Source organism: Epinephelus fuscoguttatus, linkage group LG3, assembly GCF_011397635.1.
Source record: "Epinephelus fuscoguttatus linkage group LG3, E.fuscoguttatus.final_Chr_v1".
Lineage (NCBI taxonomy): Eukaryota > Metazoa > Chordata > Actinopteri > Perciformes > Serranidae > Epinephelus > Epinephelus fuscoguttatus.
Window position 1 is genome coordinate 3249330 of NC_064754.1, and position 26953 is coordinate 3276282.

At 41.4% G+C, this 26953-nt stretch overlaps 1 protein-coding gene across 1 annotated transcript; it reads left to right on the top strand.

The window, feature by feature from the left end:
• Positions 1-1037: 1037 nt before the first annotated feature.
• On the top strand, positions 1038-26925 carry LOC125886371 (E3 ubiquitin-protein ligase pellino homolog 1-like). The gene is made up of 7 exons (XM_049572549.1): positions 1038-1258; positions 14187-14369; positions 20275-20404; positions 20747-20848; positions 21527-21724; positions 21822-22010; positions 25764-26925. The coding sequence occupies exons 2-7, from the start codon at positions 14284-14286 to the stop codon at positions 26340-26342; spliced, it is 1284 nt and encodes a 427-aa protein (XP_049428506.1). The 5' UTR covers positions 1038-1258; positions 14187-14283; the 3' UTR covers positions 26343-26925.
• The last annotated feature ends 28 nt before the right edge of the window (positions 26926-26953 follow it).

Consider the following 26953-nt stretch of genomic DNA (forward strand, 5'->3'; position numbering starts at 1 on the left):
TCAGGCTGCAGCAGTACACTGGTTTTAAGGTATAATGTGATATTAAGATTGATGGTTATTTTCAAAAGGGAGACTTTTTACACAACTTCCATTTTACAAAATGGTTTCATGTAAAATAACACCTCTGTTTTCATTGCTTTAAGGGTTATTTCTAAACTAACGGAATAATAATTCTGTAATACTGTAATAATATTCATTCTTTTGTTCTCTGACTCATTTTAAGTCAAAGCTAAAAACATTTCTCATTTTTGAATTATTCTTAATAATCTTTTTATCTTTGCACCTCTTGTCTGCACTCTGCTATTTTAATGGTGATTTTTTTGAAGACATTTATTAAGTATATATATTTCTCTTTGCTCTTTTCTGTATCCTTTATTGTGTTTTTATTTTATTGCTTTGTAAAGAACTTTGAACTGACCTTGTGTATAAAATGTGTTATACAGATAAAACTGCCTTGCCTTTTTTATTCCATTCTGATTTTAGTTTCCTTATACACTTCTTTTTATTTATTTCTTTTACTTTGACTAATTTCTGTACTATTGCAATCCTTATGCTGATGCACCAGCCAAATTTCCCCTCAAGATTTTAAAGTAATAGGCTTTGGAACAGGTCTATGGTTATAAAATGTTATTTGAAAAATATTGAAAAATAATATTAAAGAAAATACGATAATATAATATTATATCTTATACAGTAAATCGAATAACAATATATTAACAATGAAATTTTGTATTTAAAAAATATTTATTTGTTAATTAATTAAATGAATTAAAATAAATTAGATGAAATTGAATTAAAATTAAAATTAATAAAACAAAATAAAATAAAATAAGATAAAATATAAAATAAAATAAAACTAAATTAAATTAAATTAAATTAAATTGTGTTACCGACAACTTCTTATTACGTATTTTTTAGCTGTTTAATTTAACACTACACATTATTTCACCTTTGAAATACGAGTTCTGAATTTGTTGGTCTTATTTTGAAATGTGCACCGGAAGTAGGTGCAGTTTACTTTGAAGGCTCAGGTTCCGGATGCAGTTCAGTTGGTGTCAGCGCGGAACAGACGGAGTCGAACCTCACTGACTTTTTATTTAATGTAACGACTCAACTACCGACTGGAGAACACGTTAAACTGCCCGGGTTACATTTAACTAGCTAACTCAGCTAACTGCTCACAAACAGTTAACACCGTCGGTAACCGGAACGGACACATCCGGGAACAGAAAATGCTTTAGGACGACCGGTAACTTCGGTAAGTTTATTGTTTAAAAAGTAGTTTATATTCATTCTTACTAACGTTAACAGCTGCTAACTATGCTAAGTGCTAATTAACGAGCTAGTTAGCGACGAATTAGCAACTTTATGAGTTCTTTACTTGAACCGACCAAAAATCATACACGTTAACGTTAACTAGCTAACTGCTGTAACTTATAACGTTTAAATACTAATAACTAGTATTTTCACATGTTTTTTTAATATAAAAATCCGTAATTAAAAGTTATTATTAAGGAATAAAGGTTGTGTCTCTCTCAGAAATATCCAATAATGCTTATGTTCCTATGTTAAAGTCATGATGTTTAATGGTGGTGTGTTTATGTTGATATTTGGGTAATTTTTTTTATTATTTTATTGGGTGATATATAATAATAGCAACCATAGGCGTCACTTAAATACTCTTATAGTGACTTATAATGTAATTATAATGATATAAGTTTAATCTTTAAATGTTTTTCTTTGTCTCTTCAAGTGGCACTATAATACTCCTATACACTGAATTGTTTTTATATTTTCTTCAAACGCGTGTGGTACTGACATCTGATTTTAAATGACCAATTTAACCACTAAAGAGTTATGATATACACTTCTCTAGGTACTTTGGGATCACTGCTACATATATACACTATGACCAAAGTACTCCTTTACTCTATGATGTTTTTACATTTATGTATATGGACTTTATCAGTCTGAATTTTAAGTTAGCTGTCTTTTAAAAGGGTAATAAATGTCACCCCATGCATGTAAACTTTTTGCCATACTATAGTTTGTAGTCCTTGAATACTCCTACACTCTATAATGTTTCTGGTCTGAATTTTAAGTTGCCTTTTTCACAGAGTGATCATAAATATTATTCTACATACTTTTTGCCATAGTGTATGTATATGCAGTATGTTATCCAAAAATACTCCTGTACTTCATGATGTTTGTGTTTCTCCATATAATTAGTTTATAAGTCTTAATTTTAAGTTGCCTTTTTTTAGCATTTATAATTACAACTCCACGTACACATGTGTTTCACCATAGTGTACGTATATGTATTATGTAGTCCTACGCAGGGCTCCAGCAGCGGTTGTGGTTGTCACGCCGGTCTGTCCGTCTCTTTGTGGCCCAGCTGGCCTCTTTTGTTCAGGCCACACAAACTGATTAACATGCACCATCCTACCAGAGCATCTGTCCCCACAGACGCTGCTTTTGTTCCCCATGTAAAACTTGAAAGTTGGCCCTCTTTGTCCAACTGTCCGCTCACATTTAAAGCTTACAGACACGTCGTCAACCCTCTTCTCCACACGCATATGTTGACCTAAAACCCAGAGAAAGTTTAGTGTGGGTGGATTAAAGCAGCGCTGAAGCAGAGGGTGACCAGAAGTGATTGTCACAGTTCAAGCTGTCATGTTCGACCTAAAGCTGGGCGAAAGGGTGGAAGTTCGTATCACCACCTATTTTACTTTATGAAATATAGCATTAGCCCCCTACGAAAAGGAACAGAGAAACTTTTTTCACAGAAAAACACATCACATATAATGTACCTATTGTTTAGGCCGTTATCTACCATACGATGCATTGGGATTTGGGTTATTTACAGCCTCGACTAAACCATTTCTTGTGGGAATCGCTGTGATATGGAAATAATCTGAATTTGACACAAGTCACAGCATGACAAATGTTAAAAAAAAAAGAATAGATAAGATAATCAACCTTATGTTAAAAGCAACAAACTGTTACGCATTGTGCACAATGCATTAAACACAAACCAAACTCTTTTTATGTGCAAAACATGAACCTTAATTTAATTTAATTCAATCTTGATTGAAATGAACATGTTCTTGAACTACACCTTCAGTTATTGATTCACTATTGATAACTTTAAAGGTCCAGTGTGTAAGATTCAGGGGGGTTTGGTGGCGTCTCGCGGTGAGGGTTACAGACATCAGCTAGCTTAAACTTTTCCCGGTTAGAATTCCTTCAGTGCTCATTGCTAAGGAGGTTTTAACCAGGAGCTGAATTATTCTAGAGGTCTCTTCCTCTTCAAAACAAACGGACTAGGTGATTAAAACCGGTAAAGAGATTGAAAAAAGTAGTTTCAAGTTACACATTAGTCTTTTACTTTGGCATAACAGAGCCAGGCTGTTAGCCCAGCACCCAGCTTTTTTCTCTGGTAACTGAAGATTCAGATGTTTAGGAGGACTTTGCCATGAGCTGAATTGTCCACAGAAGTTTCCTCTGCAAAACAAATGGACCAGGTGATTAAAACACATTGCAGAGGGGCTGCTGACTACAATAGCCAACGCAAAAACATGAATATCTCTCTGGGGAGCCAGGGTTTGTTTTGTCTGTTGTGGGCTACTGTAGAAACTAGGGATGCGCGTAATTAGACGTCTAAACAATTAAACGTCCGCCCCCTCACTAGTCGGCACCAGAAATATTAGTCGGTTAAACCAATTGGTGTTTTATTCATGTATGAGGCCGCTTAACTGTCATGCAGCCGCCCGCCACTAGTAGTTGCTACAGAGCCGTCAGACAGCAGTCCCCCTCCCTGTGTTAATGCTCCAGTAGACTGGAGTTTTAAACTGGAGAGATGTGCTCTCACAAAACTTTAGAGATGTTATATTATCTGAATAAGATAAGTGAGTTTTTGTCAGATAATGTGCAGGTTTACGTTCAAACCGCACGGAGCAAAGTGTTTCGTACTTCAGCAGCATTTAAAATCCAACATGGTTGTTGAAGATTGTGACTGTTTTCTGAGTGTTTTCCTTTTTTTTTTTAAAGTCTTTTTATTAAGACTAGACGACTAGTCTTAATTCAAATTTCCATTTAGTCAATAGGGAAATTAGTCGCCAGGAACATCCCTAGTAGAAACATGGCGATCTTTGTAAACAAGGACCTGCTCCCTGTGTAGATATAAACATTGCATTCTGAGGTAACAAAAACACAGTGATTCTTATTTTCAGGTGATTATACACTAAAGAAAATATACTTGTTATATTATAGTCTGTTTCTGCCAATATACCCCCCTAAATCGTGCACACCGGACCTTTAAGACACCAGATTATTATATTGAACCATCACCCAGCCTTGTTAAGAGATTTCCGAAACTTAATTATGATGATTTTATAATGATTTGATCTGATGCTTTACGTCTTTTGTGCTTTAATTCAAAGATTGATGAATGGCCCGTCTTTTAATCTGGTTACATGTGTCCTAATTTTGATTCTAACTCATCTGAAATAATCTGTTTTAAACTCAGTTAGAAGCAGTAATGAGACCAGACTATTGCCCTAATCTGCTCGTAATTGAATTATTGGTGCACACTGACGGTATTGTGTCTCTGACCTCCCTCCAACCAGCGCACACATCCGCACTCCGCCTGTTCTGGAGACAGTTTGATGTGGTTGACAGGCTGCTCACTGATACCTCACAGCCACAGTCTTTATCTCTGTCTGTTGTCGTTGAGAACCGGGTTAGTTTGTGGGTGTGTGTGTGTGTGTGTGTGTGTGTGTGGGCTGAGGGAGGTATTTCCTCTTCAGGGTTGGTGTGAAGACAAACCCAGCTGGTGTTGCCCTCTGCCAGTTAATCTGCCAAACCAATAAATCGGTCGACCTCTCGTAAAAATATCTATTGCTCTTTATTGTCACTTGTAAAGTCAGTTATTTTATCAGGATCCTGTAGGAATGATGACTCGGTTTTTCCAGTGATCTGATTGGTCAGTAGTTGGGCTGATTACATGTTTTTATCATATCCTCTCACGTGAACCTGCTCCTGGGCGTGTATGTTACCATGGTGATCTACCCCTGTTAAAAGCAAGCCAGCTTTGTGATACTGGAAAACCTGAGTCGAGCCCAGAGATAGCGGTCTAACCCAGTTATTTGGCCTCGCAGTACAGTTCCCCAGGTGATGTTAGTGAAACCTGCTGTGTTGTTTGTTTCCGCTCTAGATAAATAATTCACAAGTTTAAATTCACCACCACTCTGCACCTGGTTAGCCAGCACAAACTTAGGCTGCCTTTAAATAGACGTCAGGTGGTGGTTACGCGTTAGAGATGTCACATGAAGTCGGGCTCAGACTGTTCTTTAACATCCACAGCTGATTTCTGTTAGTTTCTCTGTTGCATTGAACGTTCTGATACAAAGGGGAAACATAACAGAAGAAGAAAGCAGTCAGTCGAGTGCAGATCTCTGTCATAGCCTAATAATTAGTATTGTTGGATATTTTACATATTTTAAACACTGCATTCTTAGATGAAGTATACAACACTTGAAAGAAAACTACGGTATGCTGTGATGACAATGGAAAGAGAATGTAAGCCAATAATAACATAGATAACATAAAATCACCACAATAATAAGTTAAAACATGAGAGCAGACTATGTGATTAATATACTAAATCAACAACACAGCAGGATGGGCAAATATATCAATATTATATCAATATTGTGATATGAGACTAGATATCGTCTTAGATTTTGGATATTGCGTGATCGTCAGTGTCGTCTTTTTCCTGGTTTTAAAGGCCGTATTGCAGTAATGTGATGTAATTTCCTGAACGCTCTGAGTTGAAGTTTTCAGCTCGATGGGTTCAGGGAGCTCTAGCAGAAACGCCAGGCACCTAGAGCGCAGAAACACGAGGTGTGAAGCAACACACACAAAAAAAAAAACAATTACAAAATGCCGCCTCCAGCTGCTGTAACACTTTCTGTGTGATCAGGGCCTCAGTCATCATACTCAAAATACTGATGATCATTTATAAGAAATCTCATTGTGTAAATATTTTTGAAAGCACCACTAGCATCACAATATCAATATCGAGGTAATATGGTGATATTTGATTTTCTCCACAGCCCTACAACACAGACACAGACATGAACTCAGTCATTAGATACTTTGGCGCATTAACATTTATATTATCCCTATATTTTAACGTCAGCACTATTTTAAGTCTTAAATCCGTGACACTCAGCTTACGGTCTGCAGGTCAAATCTGGCCCCGACAGGATGTTGAATGGTCTCCCAAATCATTTCCTAATCCACAGTGGGCATTTTTTTTGTACTTTTATTATACATTAAGATGCTTTTACACCGCTGTGATTTTATACGTGTTTGGACAATTTATCAGTCGTCTGAAGTTTGGTGGAGATGTTATCGCAGGCCCAGTTTTTCTTCTAGTCATCCTTGTAAGTTGGCAACACTGTGTTTGACAACTCTGGATATTTAGACACCAACATCATCAGCTGCTCCATCTTGTCGTCTTTCTGCTTCCATGATACCAGAATTTCAATACTGTGAACTCAGAGCAAAATCTGTGCACGTTCACATGGGCGGCAACTGCTTCATACCCCTGCCGCCATGTTCAAAAGCGCTTCCCCTCTGCCGCCTTCCCTATCTTGAGATCTTGTTTATTAAATCAAGTGCAGGGGGAAGTGCCCCCTGAGCAAAACAAGTTGAGTATCCCTGTCGTAGATTCTCATTTTTTACTTGCATGATTTTCTTTTTATACATATGTAAAGAGTATTGTTGGAGGGAGCCTGAGATTAGTGTTGTACAAAAATATGTATTGGTACGATATTTGAATACTCATTTTCTCAAAGTATTGATAAACCAGTACCAGCTGTGCCTTCTCATTCAGTCACTCTGCTGCTCTCTGCTACTAACTAAGTCATTGTTTTCACGTCATAGCCTTGTTATATTTATCTTTTAATAAAAATGTTAGACATTCAAAGGTAGAAATTCCAGTATCATGAGATCTACGAGTTTTCTTGCCAACTACTGCCGCTCTGTAATTGTTGTGCATATGATAATAAATAAATAAATAACTTGCGCTAACTTGAATGATGTCAAGAATCACCCATTGCCATGGTGATGTCGGCAAACTGTAGTCAAAAGTAGGTTGTGTAACCTCGACCCCATGCAGCTTTGTGTTGTTGATCAGAAACCATGAGATCTGAGTCACATGTGAGGGATAAAATCAGTTTTGAGCCGCGGCGTGAACAGAGCGACGTGTGATTCACCTCCATGTCGGAGTCGGGGGGACTCTACGTCTCCGTCACGAGAGGAAAGGGACGCACAAAAGAGCGGTTGTTGTGGAGGAGTGAAGTCACTTTAGAAGTCGTCCTCTTTATCTGGTGTCCAGTTACAGGCAGTGAATGGGTCTCTGTCTTCCTGCAGTTCACTGGCTGTATTCATGGCCGCTGAAATAAGCTGATGGAGGGGTGAGGCGCTCTTTTCATGATACGTGGACCTATAAATGTCTTTCACCCACTGAGCGCAGCAGATTTCCAACAGGGCTGCAGGGTTTCCCCACAGGAAATGGGATAGAGGAGGTGGGAAGCATCAGGCTGGAGGAGCACTGAACTGCAGTGTGGAAGATTTCAGCCACTGGTTTTACTGCAGACAAAAATAAAATAACTTCCTGATGAGTCATTTATACAATTAATCATTAATCACTGACTCACAGAGGTTAAAATACAAGTTCAGCTGATCAGCACCTAGCTCTAAACCAAGATAGAAAGATACTGTACTTTTTCCAGGTGAAAAGCTTAAACGTCACAACAGCAGTACACGAACAAACCACACGGTACAAAGAAAAATGCAAAGAAGGGATGCATGTAAATATCAGCACATCATAGGTGTCGGCGGATATGATATTGGCTTTAAAATGAAATATTGGAATTGGCCAACACGCCAATTTCTGCCGATATGACAAACCAATTTCTTTTTTTTTTAACTGTCAGTAAAAGTAGCTGTCAGTAAGTCGTTGTGTACAAAAGGTAAATGATAAAGCACAAGTAACAAAACAACACATCTGAAAGATATAAGTATGTATGAAGAATATAAGGGGCAAAAAACAAAAGAAGGATAAATAGACGATGAAATAAATATGTGTAACCCTTCCACAGTCGCCTCATACTGCCGTTATTACCACCAGAGTAACGGAGCAGAAAAGATAACTGTGGCATGCTGGTAAATGACGATTAAAGGGCCATTAACCAAAGATAACATGTCTTAAGTACTTATGATATCGTTACTAACTTTTTGCTGCAGAAGGACCTGCGGAATTAATACTTGTGTGGCAGACCCTACGCCGTAGCCTACACACATTGCCTACGCTGTTGAGAGCATTTATACTTGTGCGGTGGTGTGTCTGTGTCACTCTGCAGTTACACCTCCAAAACATGAGTCAGTGACGGAGGTTTCTGTGAAGTGCTGTGAAGTTTAGTTGATTTAAAACACACATTAAACACACATTAAACATGGCTTAATAGAGACAGTTTCAAACACAAATCAGCTTCACTATAACTCGCAGCATTCACAGACAAACACTTGTCTTTATCTGGACACATTTCCCCCACCAATACAACATGTTAATGTTTTTAGCACAAGCCTATGGCATTTTACATTGTATAAATTAGCCTAGTGGCTAGCAGACGTTTCCTCTACTCATATGAAGCCAGGGACAACAGCAACATTTAACAAAGGTAACGTTACAACATTTAGCTCCATTACAGCTCACAAGGTTCACTGACAAAACAGCTGTCTTATACTAAACACGTTTTCCAAACAAATACAACATGCTAACTTTATTAGCACAAGCCTATGGCATTTTACATCGTATAAATTAGCCTAGCGACAAACAGAGATTTCCTCTGCTCATATGAAGCCAGGATAAATCACACACAGGAATTAAAGTGCTATTTTTGTGGAGTGTCAGCTAGGGCCAAATATTCAGATATTCGAATATTCGTTTCTATGGGTAGGTATTCGTGCTAAATGTAGTCTTTTTGTTGTTGGTAAATGTAGGTTATCAATAAAAATCAAAACTTTTAAATTGCATTGTTAAAAATGTGAAAATATAGTACAGCCTACCAACTGAGCTTGTGTGCACGGCACGCTTGAGCACATCCGTCTGAGGCTGTGGATCAATGCCAAGTTTTACCACTTTATCACTATTCCCTATAACTTGTAGCTGTTTCTTCGTTATCTTTTGAATTTAATATGAATTATGGAACCGTTTTTGTCAACATTTGTTTCCCCCGTTTTGTACAATAAATTATTGTTTAAAGTTTCAACAAGTTTCTTTTGGAGTGCATGGCACAAGTGTGTTTTGAAAACGGCCGCAGACTGTCACCTGCTCAACGCATCAGTACCTTCGGATGCCATGACAGTAATAGCCAATAATGTCAAAATATCATTTACAGACCGATTTAACAGACGATCACTGCTGCCTGACCCGCAGGTCCATTTGCGGGTCCCGCGGGTTACGGGTCGACCCGCGCATCACTGCTCAGCTCAGTCTATAAATGCTCCTACACAACAGTAAGGCTATAGACATTATATTCTATTCAGGCCGGCAGAACCAGCAGCACATCGGCTCTACAGTGCACGGCACTGCTGATTAACCATTTTATTGCAGCACAGAGTGTCTGCCAGCAACCAATTACTTGCAGAGGCTTCCTACAACTTGTTTCAATGGTTCCAATTTAATCAGAAGACAAATTAAACAGGATGACTAGCCAATGTGAAAATCAAAAGAAAGCACAGAATAATGTACTGAAAGAGACTGTTGTGCCATCACATTTTTTTGTGTTTTGAGAGCAAAGATCCGGTCGCCGCTGTGCAAAACTCCACAATACAATTAGGTCCGAAAAAAACCCGGAGTCCGACCCCCTCCACCCCCCTTTGCTGGTTATCGGCCAAATGAGTTGTCGCATATCTGTATATTAGATATTGACAAAAAATCATGCATCCCTAATGCAAAGATAAATTTCACACACAAGTTTGCAAATGAAATTAAGGCTCTGTTAAGAACATGCATAAATGTTATTATATAATAAAAAGTATAAGAAATGTATTTCACTCTGCCAGAGATTACAGAAAATGTCATTACAGGTCCAGCTGGTGAGTCAGACTGTAACAGTTGTGATGTTTTCCTTCACATTTCCCAACTAATTTGGGATTAACTGAGCTGTTTGCTTTGACCTTTCCCAACTTGTACATCTCAGAAGGTTTCACTGACATCTTCAAATGTCTTTTTTTGTCCATCCAACAGTCCAAAGCCCAAATAAATTCAGTTTACCGTCATGTAACATGTAGGAAACTGAACAAGAGTCACATTATAAAGCACTTTGATTTAAGAAGAGCTACATGACTGCAGTTTATTTACATGTGACAGACGTATTCTGACGCATTTCGTCTTGTGATCAGTGTAGCTGCTAACTGATGACCTAAACAGTCATCTCACTCATGAAAGCTGCCCTGTGGAGTTTTCTTGTAAACAAACATAGTGTCTGTTTACGTCCAGTGTTGCTCATCAGAACACAGTGTACACACGTATTGAATGCAGTTTTTTATTCATAAAACATTTGCAAAGCTGTTTTTTTTTTCTTCAAATTTTATTTACGTTCATGTTTACTCAGTAGCTGTCTTCTTCTTCTCTGCCTTTGTTGGTGTATTGCTGCATTTCTTGATGTGTTGCCTGTAGACCAGTGAGATAGTGTGAAACACAGTGACAGTGAATAGTGATATTTTCTGCAAAACATGAGTTATAACATGGTACGTTGAAGCGTACCAGAGAAAACTTGTGAAGGTTTCTTGGTGCAGTGTGTCCTGAAGGCGCTGATGTCATATTTTCAAACCAGGCTGATAGCTGTTAATATATTTTGCAGCTCTGTATCTCAGCTCGTGGAAACACAGAATAGTCATCATCATCTTCACCATCTCTTCATCGTGCAACATCCTAACCTCAGATATTTTTTTGCTTTGACATTAATACCAGTAACTCTTGATACTGTTTTTGTTTCCTGTCATTTGACTCTTGTGATTTTATCTCGAGTGTCTGTTAAAAGAGGAAACCTGAGTCAGAGTCAGGCCTCGAGGTGGATGTTTGTAACCTTATTTATCATGTTAACACATAAAGCTGTATTTTACCCCCACTGATGAGCGGAGGGCTCTGAGAAGATCATGATCATTAGCTCAAAAGGTCAGCAAGAGATGTCATCACTTCTAAACTATCACTCATCAGCATGGTATCATGAGCCAACATTTGTAAACTCTTCAGTTTAAATGTCAGACATTTAACCAGTAGGAGTGGGAATCACCAAATGACCCATGATATGATATTATTGAGATACTGCAACATGCTGAGTGTTGCGATACAAACACCCACTGAGAGGACAGATGAAGCACCTGAACACTTCTCATGCAGGTGTCCTGCTGACTGAATGACAACACACATGTTAGACGTGTTGTCTGTTACAGGAGGTCTGCAGTGTTTGCTCCGCTGTGACTTTGGTGTCCTGAGACAGCGGTCTCCTGTCCTCTGTCAGATAATGTCCTGCTCTAGTTTGGAGGACGTGAGACAGCGGTCTCCTGTCCTCTGTCAGATAATGTCCCGCTCTAGTTTGGAGGACGTGAGACAGCGGTCTCCTGTCCTCTGTCACATAATGTCCTGCTCTAGTTTGGAGAACGTGAGACAGCGGTCTCCTGTCCTCTGTCAGATAACATCCCGCTCTAGTTTGGAGGACGTGAGACAGCGGTCTCCTGTCCTCTGTCAGATAATGTCCTGCTCTAGTTTGGAGAACATGAGACAGCGGTCTCCTGTCCTCTGTCAGATAATGTCCCGCTCTAGTTTGGAGAACATGAGACAGCGGTCTCCTGTCCTCTGTCGGATAATGTCCTGCTCTAGTTTGGAGAACGTGAGACAGCGGTCTCCTGTCCTCTGTCAGATAACATCCCGCTCTAGTTTGGAGGACGTGAGACAGCGGTCTCCTGTCCTCTGTCAGATAACATCCCGCTCTAGTTTGGAGGACGTGAGACAGCGGTCTCCTGTCCTCTGTCAGATAACGTCCCGCTCTAGTTTGGAGGACGTGAGACAGCGGTCTCCTGTCCTCTGTCAGATAATGTCCTGCTCTAGTTTGGAGAACGTGAGACAGCGGTCTCCTGTCCTCTGTCAGATAATGTCCCACTCTAGTTTTGAGGACGTGAGACAGCGGTCTCTTGTCCTTTGTCTGATAATGTCCTCATTATATGAACGATATGAATCCACTGAGCTTTGAGTCCAGGTGTCACAGGTTAGCGCCACCCTTCCTGCTGTTCTCAAAGGTTCCTCAGCTTTATGCTTCACTTCTCTAGAGCTTGGGTACGGCTGTGTCGGTGAACAAATGTGGGGGCGGAGTCACATACCTGGATTCACATGTTTTTAGCATGTAACAGTGAGAGGTGAGCCCTCATGTTTGTGGTATTCAGAGTATTTTTATTCTCATATGGCACAAATCACTTTGTGACAACATGTGGCTAATCTGTTTCATTTAATTCAGTTGGAATTTTTCTTTTTAAACTGCGTTTGAGTTGTGAGGATCATAGTGATGGGAAAAAAAGTGAAATAAAGAAATAGTTTTAGTGACGATATCAGTGGCAGGTGGAGGTATTAAAGCAAACAGATGTTCAGTCAGTTGAATTCTTGGAAACAATTGTCTTTTTTGGCTTTTGTGCACAACAAGGTTAATGTTTGTCATATGTTTGGTATGTTCTTTACATTGTTTGTTCTCAATTCTGTCATGAAAGCTCAGAAAAAAGCTTCTAAGTGGGTTCAAAGTTGAGTTTATTTTGTCAAACTACAGCTCCCAAGGGCAAAAACAAAATGCAGCGTTCAGAGAATCAGTGGTTCATGTTGGTGGTTGTCCGATGCAATTAATTCGGCAGTTTGGCTTTATATAGATAAATATTTTTAGATATGAAGCATTTTGTGGTCTTGGTTTTTTATCTCTTAAGGGTGTTTACTTCACTTCAGTTAAAAGTTCATCAGTGGTTTCACAAAGATAACACAAACACTGACTAGAAACATAAAGATGCTGCCCACGGTAAATTTGACCCCTCACTGGTGTTCACTGGTTGCTGTTGCTGTGTGCTGTGAGGTAAGAAGATAAAATCTTAACACCAAAATGTTTCATGTGAGACGCTTCTTGTAGAAACATCCAAGCAGATTTGCAGATTTTGCAGACTCTCCACAGTATGAACAGTGGTTACATGAGCCTCAAAACCAGACACAACTCAGCCCTGAGCAGAGTGACCGTCCTCTACTTATTCACATATATGGAGTTTGTTGTCGAGCTGCGAGCTTCACGTACAGTAGGGTTACATTACCAGAAGTTTATGACAAAATCACTTGACGACACGAGAGAGGAGAGGGAGAGACGCTGTGCTGCTGCCAGAGGAGCCGCTGAATGCGTTCCCTCTGAGCGCTAAGAGAAGTAAAACATTCAGGACGCCACAGTTTATTCCACACTACTGAAGCTGCTCCTCTCTCTGGAACCACTGCAGAGTCGCTAATAATTTTGCTGGCAGCCATGATTGTTGTTGCCGTGGGTAACAGTATAACGTCAATATGCCAACAAGTCAAAATACCGCGAGTATCAGCGTAAGAATTTTTCATATAGATTTGGCCTGTGGGCAGTAAATTGAGTATCACTGCTCTATTCCATTGAGAAACGACCAGAAGATATGATTCGTCATAACAACCATTTTTGAAGCTCCTGGAGGTTTTTGCATCGTCCTCGGCCTTTTGACATCACAGTCATGTTTCTGAGTGACACTCGGCCTGTTTTATTTTCATGGCACAAAGGATCATAACATCAGTTCCAGTTTGCTGCTCAGTGAGTCACCCGTCACAGACGCACACCTAACAACCGTGCTCAGTGTACTGGAGTGAATTCACACATTGTCTCACTGTTGCTCCCAGCACAAAGACAGTGTGGGTGTATTGTAGTGATGAATGCTGTTGTGTTGAAGCCTCTGTGTGTGTGTTTGTGTGAATGTCTCAAGAGTGTTTGTTACATTTTAAATGAAACCTCCAAAGTTACGTTTTTCCTGAGAACTCAAACTTATAAAGTGACTTCTTTTGTTTGTGTGTGCAGGTGATGTTTGTACCTGCGCTGATGGAGACGCTCTGAAGGTGACAGTGGGAAAGACCTCATCCTTCCTCCCCCTCCTCCCCCCCTGAAGGCTGCACAGATGTTTTCTCTCGGTCAGGAGAACATCCCCACCTCCCCTGCTTCCACCAAAGGACCAGTCAAATATGGAGAGCTCATTGTGCTCGGGTAAGAAGCTCTCTGAGGAGCTTTAACAGCTGCGCTCGAAACTTTTAATCATCAAGATGGAGAGTTTTAAAGGTTGTGCTTGTTTCAGCCTTTTAATTACTCGTATATGTGCACTTCACGTTACTGCTGAGCATTTGATTCTCTGAAGAATAAAATTTGTTTTTAGATCAGGTTTGTTAAATTGTACAAAAATAAGGCCCTGTTTATACGTACACAGATGTTTAAAAACACAGAGTTTTAGGTCACTAGAACAAATGTTTTTTTAAAACACCTTCTAAGGTGAAGATTTATCAAAACTCTGGTTACTCTTTATCTGTGTGGACGTGTTAAATGTGGAGCCAAATATAAATAAATTTGTGCCAAATCTTTCTACGCAAAATCAAACAATCAGAACACTTCACTTTCACTTTGTGCCACATTCCTGTTAATTAAAAAAAATCTTTTCATCAAAATAAGACTTAAAGTTCTTTTTCACCTGAATTCAGTACATCTCCTGTGGATAGGTCTCTGTCACTGTATTATTTTTTACAGCGGTCACGGTACGGTGACGTGCCGCAGCATTGCTGTCATAGTTTTCTGTGTTGACACAGGGAAGCGTGCATCTGCTCAGAGACAAGAGGCTCATGCTCGTGATAGTGCAAGATGTAAACTCTTAGCAGTAGATGCACACTTTCTTCTGATACAGTTGGCAGGTGTAGTTCAGTAGACAGAAAATAGTTCCTATATGAAGCTGCTCACAACAAGGTCTGAGGATTATCTTGAGAAACCTGGTCATGATTTCTGCAAAGAGACGTTGATGTTGAGTTTTTCAAATGTTTTTGTGGCACTTTGAGCTTCACAGGCTGAGTACCATCTAGCTCCATTACATTGGAGAGAAGGTAAACATCTCCACCACTCAGCAACTCACACCAAAAGTATCCTGACTGATAGATAGCACGACAGGTGAGAGGAAAATATGTGATTTTGGGGAGAACTGTCCCTTTAAGTGTGTAAAACCCTTTAGGTGCAGATAATAATTTGAACACTGCCAATTTTGATAGATATAAAGGATCAAACAAATCATATGAGCTCAGTGCACCGTGTAGCATCTTTATGAGCAGTATGAAAATGTTCAGGAGCAAAACTCATCCATTTAACGTGTGGAGAAACTCCACCACAGCAAAGAATGCAGCTGACTTCCTGACTGAAGGCCGTTCACTGTGGACACAAGAGAGCGCCTGTGGTTCAGGGAGGTGGAGAGATGTCAGGAGAGTTGTGGCTGCTGTGGTTTCAGACCCTTTGTTTGCTTTCGGATCATAGTGTCCACATGTGGAACTCAACAATCTGAGAGAGCCAGTAACTGGCAATTACACTGGTCACAAGGTTTAATTTTAAAGAGCCGTATAGTTTGTGAAAACAGAGGTTGTGTTATATGTCATGCAGTGGAGCCACAGTGGAGCTGGGGTGGTCTGAGTTTGTCTAAGAAAAGGAGGTGGGCGTCTCTTTATCTGAAACGCAGGAAGTTTGCATTATCCAGCCAAAGAATGGCTCCACTTTTAACTGAACTCAAATGTTTACTTAACCCGTGGTTGGCAGCAGTCTGGCTCTGAAGATAACCTCCAGCTAAACTTTAAATTAAAGGTCCAATAACATTCAGCTTTCATAAATGCACAACAGCTCAGGACGAGAATAACGTTCTGCAGATAAATGTTTTCAGTTTGAGTTGTATTTAACAGGCGCCCTGATGGATAAATAATAAACCACTTCACCACGACGTCCTGCTTTTAAATGTGGACTCAATCAGTCGTTGCTCTTCAGCCTTCTCTCCCCCACAGAGCTTCCTGTCTCCAGTGAAAGCTGTGAGAGAAACATTTGGGAAATATGTTTGTTTGACTTGACTTTGGACCAGTCCTTGATTACATTTTAGTCTCAAAGGATCCACTGATCGAACGATTCAAAAAGTGCTTCTCATAATACTGGATGAAGGTGTGTTGTGTTGGTTTGCTGGGAGCCGTGAATCGACTGTCAGAAGGGGCCGTGCACATGACGTGTCTTTAACCCCCTGGAAAACACTTGGTTGAGTGCTTGGTAGAGCTGGGCGATTTGTCAACTATGTACGATAAATCGATATATTTTCAAGCAAGATATAAATTTAGACAACACTGTTTATATCGATGTAGGGTCTCAGAGAGACACAGAGCTGCTCCTCTGTTTAATCTGTCTGTTCATTCGTCTACAGTGTGACGTCGCTCCATATGTTGTACGTGCTACGCTACATCAGTCTGAGAGAGTTACCGCAGCACACGTTCAGTACAGCACTGCACTGCTAGTTTGTGTGTGAGGTGGATCATCGCCGTCCTTCTTGGTAGTTGTAGTCTGTTTTGTGACACTGAGACAGCGCCTGGATGCAGGCGACAGATGTGTTTAATAAAAGCAGTGACAACACAGACGCTTCACATACAAGATGTGTATAATGAGGGCAAACTGTCTCTGTCCCTTCCTCGGCCTCTCTGTTCATGTTAGGTGCATAAACATGATTAACAGCCTGAACAAATTAAAATATTTAAATCATTTTCCAGCACTAGATTCATTTGAAAGGCCATGGAAAGAGACATTACTCCTCCAGCAAAGATTTTTAATTGTTTTAAACTACAGTGGATTTAGGCCGACTTGATCCCTTTATACTCATGTTATAGTTTAGTGTCCTGTGCTGCAAACCTTTAAACCTCTGTAGCTCCAGTGCTGTGTGCAAAACGTTAACGTACAGCCCTGCTGTTTGTTTTATATCATTTATAATGTTGTGCAGCTGTCTTTGTATTTTATTCTGGTCACAGTCTGTTTTTATAAAAGTGCTTGTGCCATCTCAAAATGTGGCTTTGACTTGCAGCTGAAAGCATGACGCCCATTTCATAGAAACTCCCTTGATATATATCGTGTATCATATCATACCATATTGCCCGGCCCTAGTGCTACTCTTGCTGCTAACTCTGTCAACTTTCAAGATTGCTAAGTGACCATAACCAGCACCATATCAGTCTGTTTACCAGTTATCCTAAGTGCAGAGCTGATCTTCTTCCAGGCGCTGTTTTGTACTACACCAGTACAAGTATTAAGCCAAACATATCGTCCGTGGGACAGATGTAAAGCTCTGACATTCCTGCACTTAAATAAATAACTTCCCCTCCATATTTATCACAGACTGATATTTATGGAAGAAAGTAAGATATCTGTCAGCTGTGATTGGTTGTTCCTCGTCACATGACATGCGGTACATGCTGCTGCTTTCCAGATGTTGATCTCAGGGTGCAGCCATTGTGCCCTGCTCAGGAACACGTGTGAGGCATCGCTCTGGTGTTTGAGTGCACCTGCTGCGCGTCTACATTAAAAACAATGAATCTGAGGGCATGTGTACGGCCCCCAACTCCCTCCGTCTCTCTCGTTCTCTGTTTTGCAAAAGTAGACTAATATTCATGATGGATAGAATAAACGGTTTCCATATCCTAGCAGCCTGTTTCCCATCTTTGATGAACAAGAGGTTTGTGTGAAAGGAATTAAAGGCTTGTCCCGTATGGACGCTTGTTCCAAATATACACGGGTTGAGTTTAGTTATTGAAGCAATATGTGCTGATATGTGGGCATATGTACACCTTACAACATCTACAACAATTTACTTACAGACTTAAATCACTGACAGTAGAAGTTTTATGTATTTACATTAAAAATAAATGTCATTATCATTAAAACACCAGCAACGGTGCACTTGCAAAAATATTGCCGGGGGGAAACAGGGTTTGGTGTAACACGCCCACAAAAATATCACCTACAGGATGCGAACCATGGCAGAAAAATGGCTACATCCCTGCAAGATCAAACACTGCAAAAGTTAGTAAAGGACGTGTTGAAAACTGCAACCGGAGGTGGTAGGGCGAGACTTCCGCCCAATGAGAGGCTGATCTTTGCAGCGAACTTCCGCCCACTCAGACTACCTTGTATTTACATGTGGGGAACTCCCTGCAGAATCCTTTCGGCCATACCTACATGCCGTTATCGAAGCCCCGCTCCCTCATTATGATAGCTTGTATAAAGTCCTTACTGGCCAAACAGATGAACCGGTCGACCTCTGATCCATAATGCAAGTCAGGGGATGTTTTAGAAAATGTTGTTAGGTGTTATAACATGTTTTTGAAATTAGTAAGAGCATTATTATTTCTGTAAGTTAACATTCAGTGAAGGGCACATAACAACTTGTTTAAGGCACAAAACACAAAGATCAGGACTTTAGACGTTTGTCTTGATTTAGGATTTCATGACTTATTTTGTGTTTTGCCAAACAATGACTTCGCCCCACCTCTGGTAGAAAGTGTTTATTGTTTGGGAGCAGCATAACTCAGCCTGAACACTGTTCAGTGTGTTGAGAAACTCCACCACAGTGAAGAATGCAGCTGACTTCCTGACTGAAGGCCATTCAGTGTGGACACAAGGAGCGCCTGTGGTTCAGGGAGGTCTGCTGCTGTGGTCTCAGACCTTTTGTTTGCTTTTGTATTATTGTATCCAGAGCTGAATTAAAGCTGTCTGGGACCCTGGACCGTCACACTGCAGGGCTTAAAATACTTTCCTCACTGCGTACATGCATCAGTGATTGAAACTTTTAAAATTGCATGCACCAGTTTATTTATGTAATTTTGGTACTTCTTCTTTCTCTGCACTTTGCCCACAGCCGGATCTGATTAAAAGAAATCCAGTGTCGACTGCTTTCTTTTTTATGACGGTTCAAATATGAAGAAATCATGTTGTAATGTAATTTGAGCTGACTGTCCCTTCCCCTAATGTTCCCATAAACTGTACAGTAAAAACTCGACTTGCTCAAAGTCCGGGTCATTCAGAACATGATGAAAATATCCACAAATCCTCTAAAGGAAAACATCTGTGCATTTTATTTATGAGTTTAAAATAAGGACATATTCTCAAAGTGTTGTTCCCTGTACAGTAATGTGCAGTGAAACTACTTCCTATTTACTAGTCTTATACAGTCATTGGAATGTGTTTAACAAAAATCCATTGCACATCCCAACAAACCAAACATGGAAACTGTTTTATCAAATTAGGATTTCTTTGGTGACGTCCCATATTCAGGAAGACCTATTTAACCCAGGTGCAAATATGTGCACAGGTTAGATTTAATGTGTACTACTGTGCTTATCCACTTAGTATTTTGAGCCCTGCTTTGTTTCATCACTGAGGCAGGAACCAGGGTTTTGGGCTTGTTTTAGTAGATTTATATGATCAAATATGTACATTTACATGTTTGCCTCATAAGCCTTTAAGGCGTCATATATCAACTCATTCCAAAGTTGTCGTAATCCAAAGATGGGCAGTGACTTGCGGCATCAGAAACCAACGAAAAAAGGCGTCCTTTAACGTCAGCATGATACGCAGCCTGTTGCCGTTATAGTTTTACGCCACCTGTCTGACGGTTTGTGGATGTGTCCAACACACCACGACTTTCACCCAAGAGAGCGGTGTTTGTGTCCCGTAAGATTATTCTAAAGCCAGACCCTGTTCTTTGTATTTTCTTAAACCTAACCACCTGTGTTTGTTTTTGGAGGAAAAAAAAAACATCAGTTCGCAGTGTTGTACTGACATAGTGCTTTTATTTTGAAAGAGACTGCATGTAAACTGTAAAGGAGACAATGCTTGTAGTTGACACAGTGTCCTAGAACGTCAATAACCAACACACCCAGGGTACCTTGCACGTCGTATGTGGACGCTGAAACCAAACATCAGTATGTGGCGAGGTCGGAGTGAGAATGTGTTGATCTTAATAAAAAGTAATTTCTGTAGTCAGTGCTGCAGGTTTGACGTGTCCTGATAACCTGTACAGATTTTATATGAATGTTCTAATACATTTCCCGTCTTGTGTGTTCAGGTGTAACGGCTCTCTGCCCAACGGTGACAAGGGGAGGCGGAAAAGTCGCTTCGCTCTGTGTCGCAGGAACAAGGCCAACGGTGTGAAACCCAGCACTGTCCACTCATCATGCACACCTCAGGCTGCCAAGGTGAGAGCACAACACACAGGTGACTGTGCACAGAAGGCCCTGCGACACACAGCACAGGAGTGAGAGCTTTGAATGTTGTGTGCACACAAGAACACAGAAAGTGAAACTGATGAGGCTTGGAAACATCGTATTACATGTACCTGTATATTTGTGTTTTTTATCGGCTCTGTGTCTGTAACATTACCTGGATTAATAAGTGGATTTATATTTATGTTTCCACACACTGCAGCATGAATAAAATATGCCATTATCTAACATTAAGAACAATGACAGTGGTGTTTGTCTTTCAGCATTAAAGCATTAAACACGTTATAACAGTGCATCTCTTGTGTGTTTCTGAAGGCTGTAAGCAACAAGGAGCAGCACAGTATTTCATACACACTGTCCCGGGCACAGACGGTGGTGGTGGAGTACACTCACGACAGCAACACAGACATGTTCCAGGTCTGTAGCATCCACTAACTGATGTCAGTTCAGACACACAGATCAGATTCAACTTTTCGTGGTTTATTTTTGTTTGCTACATCAGGATGAGGAGAAGGAGTTCTTGGTGTAATAGTACGAGCTTCATTTTTGGTGCCCGTTCTTGCTTTCAGTTCATTTTATTTTATTTTTTCATCGCTGTTGTTGAAATCTTGCATCTCTAAAAAGTCCACTAATGTTTCCCAACTGTAAACGTCTTCACGTCTAAGAAGAATAGCAGTGATTTTTGTTCCTGGGTGTGTTTGTTTTTGACCACTGTACATTTTGCATGTTGCTCAATGTGGGCCGGCCGCTTGGTAGAATTTCCTCAACCCACAAAAGACAGTTAAGAGCGACAGGAAAGCCAAGACAAAAAAACAAGGAACCACATTTTGAGGAACTGGAAACAGAAATGAGAATCAACACAGCTGCAGACAAACTGCTGTGAGAAAAATTCCAGAAATTAACCCATTTTTTAAAAAATATCGAAGGTTACATTTTCTCAGTTTGACTTTTCATGCTGTTTCTTGCACAGTCATCATCATTTTCCTGAGACAGGTGGGACCTACAGGCCACTTCATGTGAACATGACACTAAGATAAACGCTCCTGTGTACACACACTTTTTGGCAACATGAATTTTATCCCTGTGTCGTTACAGATCGGTCGTTCGACAGAGAATCCCATCGACTTTGTGGTGACGGACACGCTGCCCGGCGGTCAGAATCAATCTGATGGTCAGACAGTCCAGAGCACCATCTCCCGCTTCGCCTGCCGCATCATCTGCCAAAGAAACCCTCCGTACTCTGCACGGATCTACGCCGCAGGCTTCGACTCTTCCAAGAACATCTTCCTCGGGGTAGGCTGCAGTAACTGGTGCTGTCAGAGGCTGACGACGCTGCGATTCATCACTTGTGTTCTGTGTACTAAGAGGTGAAATCTCGACCTGTTCGCAGGAAAAAGCAGCCAAGTGGAGGATGCAGGACGGTCAGATGGACGGACTGACCACCAATGGCGTTCTGGTGATGCACCCGCGACACGGCTTCAGCCAAGACTCTAAACCTGGTCTGTGGAGGGAAATATCTGTCTGCGGCAACGTCTTCACGCTGCGGGAAACCAGATCATCTCAGCAGAGGGGCAAGATGGTGGGTGACTCCGTCGGCTCCTCATGGGAGCTGTAATTTGTTTTCATTAATGTAAACACAAATAATCCTTTAAAACTGCTCTGTGGAGATTCAGTGTTTCTCACCAAAGCTCACTGTGAATCCTTGAAATCTTCCAAACAAGTTGAATGCACACTCTTTCCTCAAAACATTTGCAAAGCCAATTTTTAAAATCTTTGTGGTAGTTTACAGTTTATGTCTCTTTGCTAACAGCCTTCATCTGTGCTATTACTTAGTAGTTATTTTGCACATTACTGCCACCAACTGTCAATCAGCAGATCAGCAGGAAACCAGAGGCAGGAACATGCATGCAATATTTAATGGATGCATGTTTGTCCTCTGACTTACAGGACTGATGGTTCATCCCGTGCAACATCAGTGACATAATCATAGAACATTTGAATCAACCATGTGCACTTAAAGGGAAATTTCGGTTTATTTCAACCTGTCTCCTATCGTCCTAAATTTGGTTCAAGTGACTAGTGACATACAGATAATAGTTAGCATGTTAGCCGTTAGCCTAGATACAGCCGGGGCGTCAGACCTGTTAAAACGTAAGTGAACGGGCAACCTTCAAGTGCAAAGTTAGTCCACTAAACAAGCTTTTTCTCCACAAAGACCGCCTCATATCGTTAGGATAAATGTCAGAGAACATACAGAAAATGACATGTAAACGTGTTGTCTTACCTTACCGGTGTGCTGCCATGTTTGTTTACCATCTAGCTCTTCTTTCCAAAGCGCGGCCGAAATATATCTGGCGAGCTCTAGATAAAGCCCAGCTGGATACTACTCCAGGTGGAGGTGTCTCGTCCTCGGTCACATTCAGACCTTGAAAATAAGGCTGCAACCGGTCCCATTCCTTGCAACAGAGGCATTCCTCTTCTGTGGGCACTGGGGCACAGCATTCACAGGTACACCACCAATCTCCAGAGCTACGCAGCCTTGCAGCAGCCATTCCTCCTCTCTCGTCCTCTACCTGTTGCGCCTCTCTCTCTCCTCCTCCTCCTCCTCCGTTCTTCAGTTTCACGAAGCTCTTCGTCAGTGTATCCTTCCAGCTGCATGTTCAGGCACGCTATGAGATCGCTGCTTGTTCTCGCGATATTTCGGCCGTGCTTTGGAAAGCAGAGCTAGATGGTAAACAAACATGGCAGCACACCGGTAAGGTAAGACAACACGTTTACATGTCGTTTTCTATATGTTCTCTGACATTTATCCTAACGATATGAGGCGGTCTTTGTGGAAAAAAGCTTGTTTAGTGGACTAACTTTGCACTTGAAGGTTGCCCGTTCACTTACGTTTTAACAGGTCTGATGCTACTATGCGCCCCGGCTGTATCTAGGCTAACGGCTAACATGCTAACTATTATTTTTACGAATTTAGGACGATAGGAGACAGGTTGAAATAAACCGAAATTTCCCTTTAACCTGTATGTAAAATATGATATTGTACATACATATCTATATGCAGCACACCAAGGAGCAACCTTAACACTAACTTTTTTTTATAATAATATAATATTGATAATATCCTGCAGTAATCAGTGTGTAGCTGCTGCCGTGTTGAGGCAGAGGGTGCTGTCTGTAGCTCTGGTTGAGGGTGAGAGGCTGTCAGCAGATAAACAGAGATCTGTGTGGGTACATGAGGCCCTAAAAAAGAGGCTGGATCATGGGGAGTACCACCAGTTGGTCCAGGAGCTTCTCCTCCATCATGGACGCTTACAGGCAGATTTTAGGATGACTCAGGGGCAGTTTGACAACCTGCTGTCTATCATCAGCAACCACTACCACCAGTTTCTCCTCCATTGTTCACCAATTGTAAACTTGTCGTGATCAACACAGAAGGCCCGCCTCTTAAGTCATCCCATTGGACAATGTGGAAAAGAGATGATGTGGGGCGCTTTTCTGCTTCAAGCTGAAGTTTTTTTTAACTCGAGGAGTTCAGAGCTCTGTGGCAAAAATGCCAGGCACCTAGAGCGCAGGAGCGTGAGTTTGATTTTCATTAAAAACAGTTATGAAAAGGCACCTCCACCTGCTAACATGCTTCCTGTGGGATCGAGGCCGTAGTCTTCAGTCTGGACTTTATATTTTTGCCACTGTGCATTTCAATTTTGTGGATTTTGGATCTTTGTTTACTGATATTTCAGTTATATTTGCATTTTTCTACTTTGTGCTCCAGCTGTTGAACAACAACTTACTCTGTGATAAGCAAAGTTCTGCTTTAACTTATCTTATGTGAGTGATGCAAACTGCAGATGTGCGACTCAGTCACTGAGGCCACTGTGCTTAACATCTCAATGCATCACCAAAGATCCACTTCATTACAGATAACATATGAAGCAGCTACCACTGCGATATAATTCTCCCCAGTGTGATGCAGTGCGATTCGACACAATACAAAGCAGTTTGATGTGATGCAAAAGAATTTGATGCAGTGTGATTCAACGCGGAGTTTGATTTTATGTCTTTAGTTTTTCCTGCAAACAGCAAACTATTAAAAAACGAAAAAAGTGTCATTTTTACTTCACATTTGTTTCTCTCGTCCTGCAGCTCAGTAAACATCTTGTTCTTGTTGTTTCTTTTTGACCTCTGAAAACTACATGACCCTTTTACAAACAGGCCTTTGTAGTGCACAAAAAAAGTCTCTGACAGAAGTACTGCCGGGGTCTAGTAGGAGCTGAATCTGAGGAGGAAGGGGAGGCAGACGTCTCCACACTTAAACCATGTCACCACTTCAGACGAGCACCTAAGTTAGTCGTGTTGCCTGTGTACTTTATAGCGGCACGGCATATTGTGCAAATTACATGCATCTTGTCATGTTGTCTAATTAGAAAAATCCGTTGCTGAAAAGTGTCACCGAACATTTGATTTATAGGAATTCAGTGGAACGTGTGGCTCTTCCTCCTCCAGCTGGACACACACAGGCCTCTGTAGGAGCCACTGACGGCAGTGCAGCAGAGAGAGCGTGCTTGAGAAACAGAGGCTGTCAGCAGATAAACAGAGATCTGTGTGGGTACATGAGACCCTAAAAAAGAGGCTGGACCATGGGGAGTACCACCAGTTGGTCCAGGAGCTTCTCCTCCATCATGGATGTTTATAGGCAAATTTTAAGGATGACTTCTTGCTGTCTATTGTCGGCCGAGCAAAACTAGAATGAATACTAACTACAGGGAGTCCAGTGGTCCCGCTGAGCGACTGAGCACCACTAGTTTCTCCTTCATTGTTTAACAACTGTAAACTTCTTGTCGTGAGCAGTTGGGAGAAATTTTCCTCGAGGGCTTTTTACCAGAAAGAGTCCTCTTGGTTAAGGTTAGGAAAAAAGTTGTGGTTTGGATTAAGATGAACAGGTTTCTCTCAGAAAGGGATTTCTTGGAGAAAGCCCTTTGACCACTACAGAAGGTTTCAAGTTTCAATTTGAGGAGTTCAGAGCGCTGCCGCACAAACGCCAGGCGCCTAGAGCTTGTCCTTGATTGGGCCTTGAGTAATTACAAACTCCACAGGGTTCCTTTAAGTTTGTTAAAATCTAAAAGTTTAAATTCCAAAATCAAGTTGGTGGTCATTTATCTTAGAGTATGGACAATGAACTCCAGGGACACGTTTCACTTTTTCAGACAGGCTGAAGAAAGTGACAGGATCTTTTGGAACAGCAGCACGACAGGAGCTGACATCTTGAATTTGGCTCTCATACAATTCAAATTTAAACAGGATGTTAAATATCTTCTGCTCGTCTGTCTTCCAGGTGGACCCCGAGTCTAACGAGCTGGTGGACGGGTCTCTCATCGACCTGTGCGGTGCCACCCTGCTGTGGCGGACAGCTGAGGGTCTGGCGCACACACCCACCGTCAAACACCTGGAGGCCCTGCGGCAGGAGCTGAACGCCGGGCGTCCGCAGTGCCCTGTGGGCTTCAACACGCTGGCCTTCCCCAGCCTCCGCCGCAAAGACGTCCTGGATGAGAAGCAGCCCTGGGCCTACCTGCACTGCGGCCACGTGCACGGTTACCACGGCTGGGGGAGCCGCCGGGACCCCGAGGTGGAGGCGGAGTGTCAGGAGAGAGAGTGCCCCATGTGCCGGGCGCGGGGCCCCTACAAGCCGCTGTGGCTGGGCTGCGAGGCCGGCTTCTACGTGGACGCAGAGCCCCCCACCCACGCCTTCGTCCCCTGCGGTCACGTCTGCTCAGAGAAGACGACGGCGTACTGGAGTCAGATCCCGCTGCCGCACGGCACGCACACCTTCCACGCCGCCTGCCCGTTCTGCATCCATCCGCTGAGCGGAGAGTCTGGCTGCATCAGACTCATCTTCCAAAGCCCGCTGGACTGAACCCACTCAGACTTCTTACGTCAAGCCTTAACCAACAGAGAGGTGGACACAGCTTTGAGTTTTTACATAACTTAATTTTTATAACTTAATTTAACTTAATTTTGACCAATATCGACACATGTACTGGGCTGACTCCCGCTTTTTCTAATATTATATATGATTGAGGCAGTGTCGCCCTCTTTCCAAGTGGTGAAAGTTCTTCCCTAGACAAAACTGTGACGATGTGTGATTTGCTTTTTATTTATTCCCTGTCGTCTTCAGTAATGTCTTAACTCAACAGCTGCCTTAAAGAGCCATTAACACTAAGACGAGATCCCCAGTTTGGTTTCAGTGTCTCACTGTGGTCCAGTGCATGATTTTAAAGGCAGAATTTGTATGCAGGAAATGGTAAAAAACAAAAGAAAGAAAAAGAAATCAGGTGATCCATAACATATTTCTGTGTTTGATCCTTTTCTCTGAAATCAAGTGACCTTCCTCTGTACTGCTGTTTCCTCTTTGTACACAGAATAACTGTATTTTATGACTTTAATACGAGCTTTGTATCTTAACGTGACAAAAATATATTTCGTGGGAAACTTTTTAACGGCTGTCTCGTGACTTGAAGCACACAC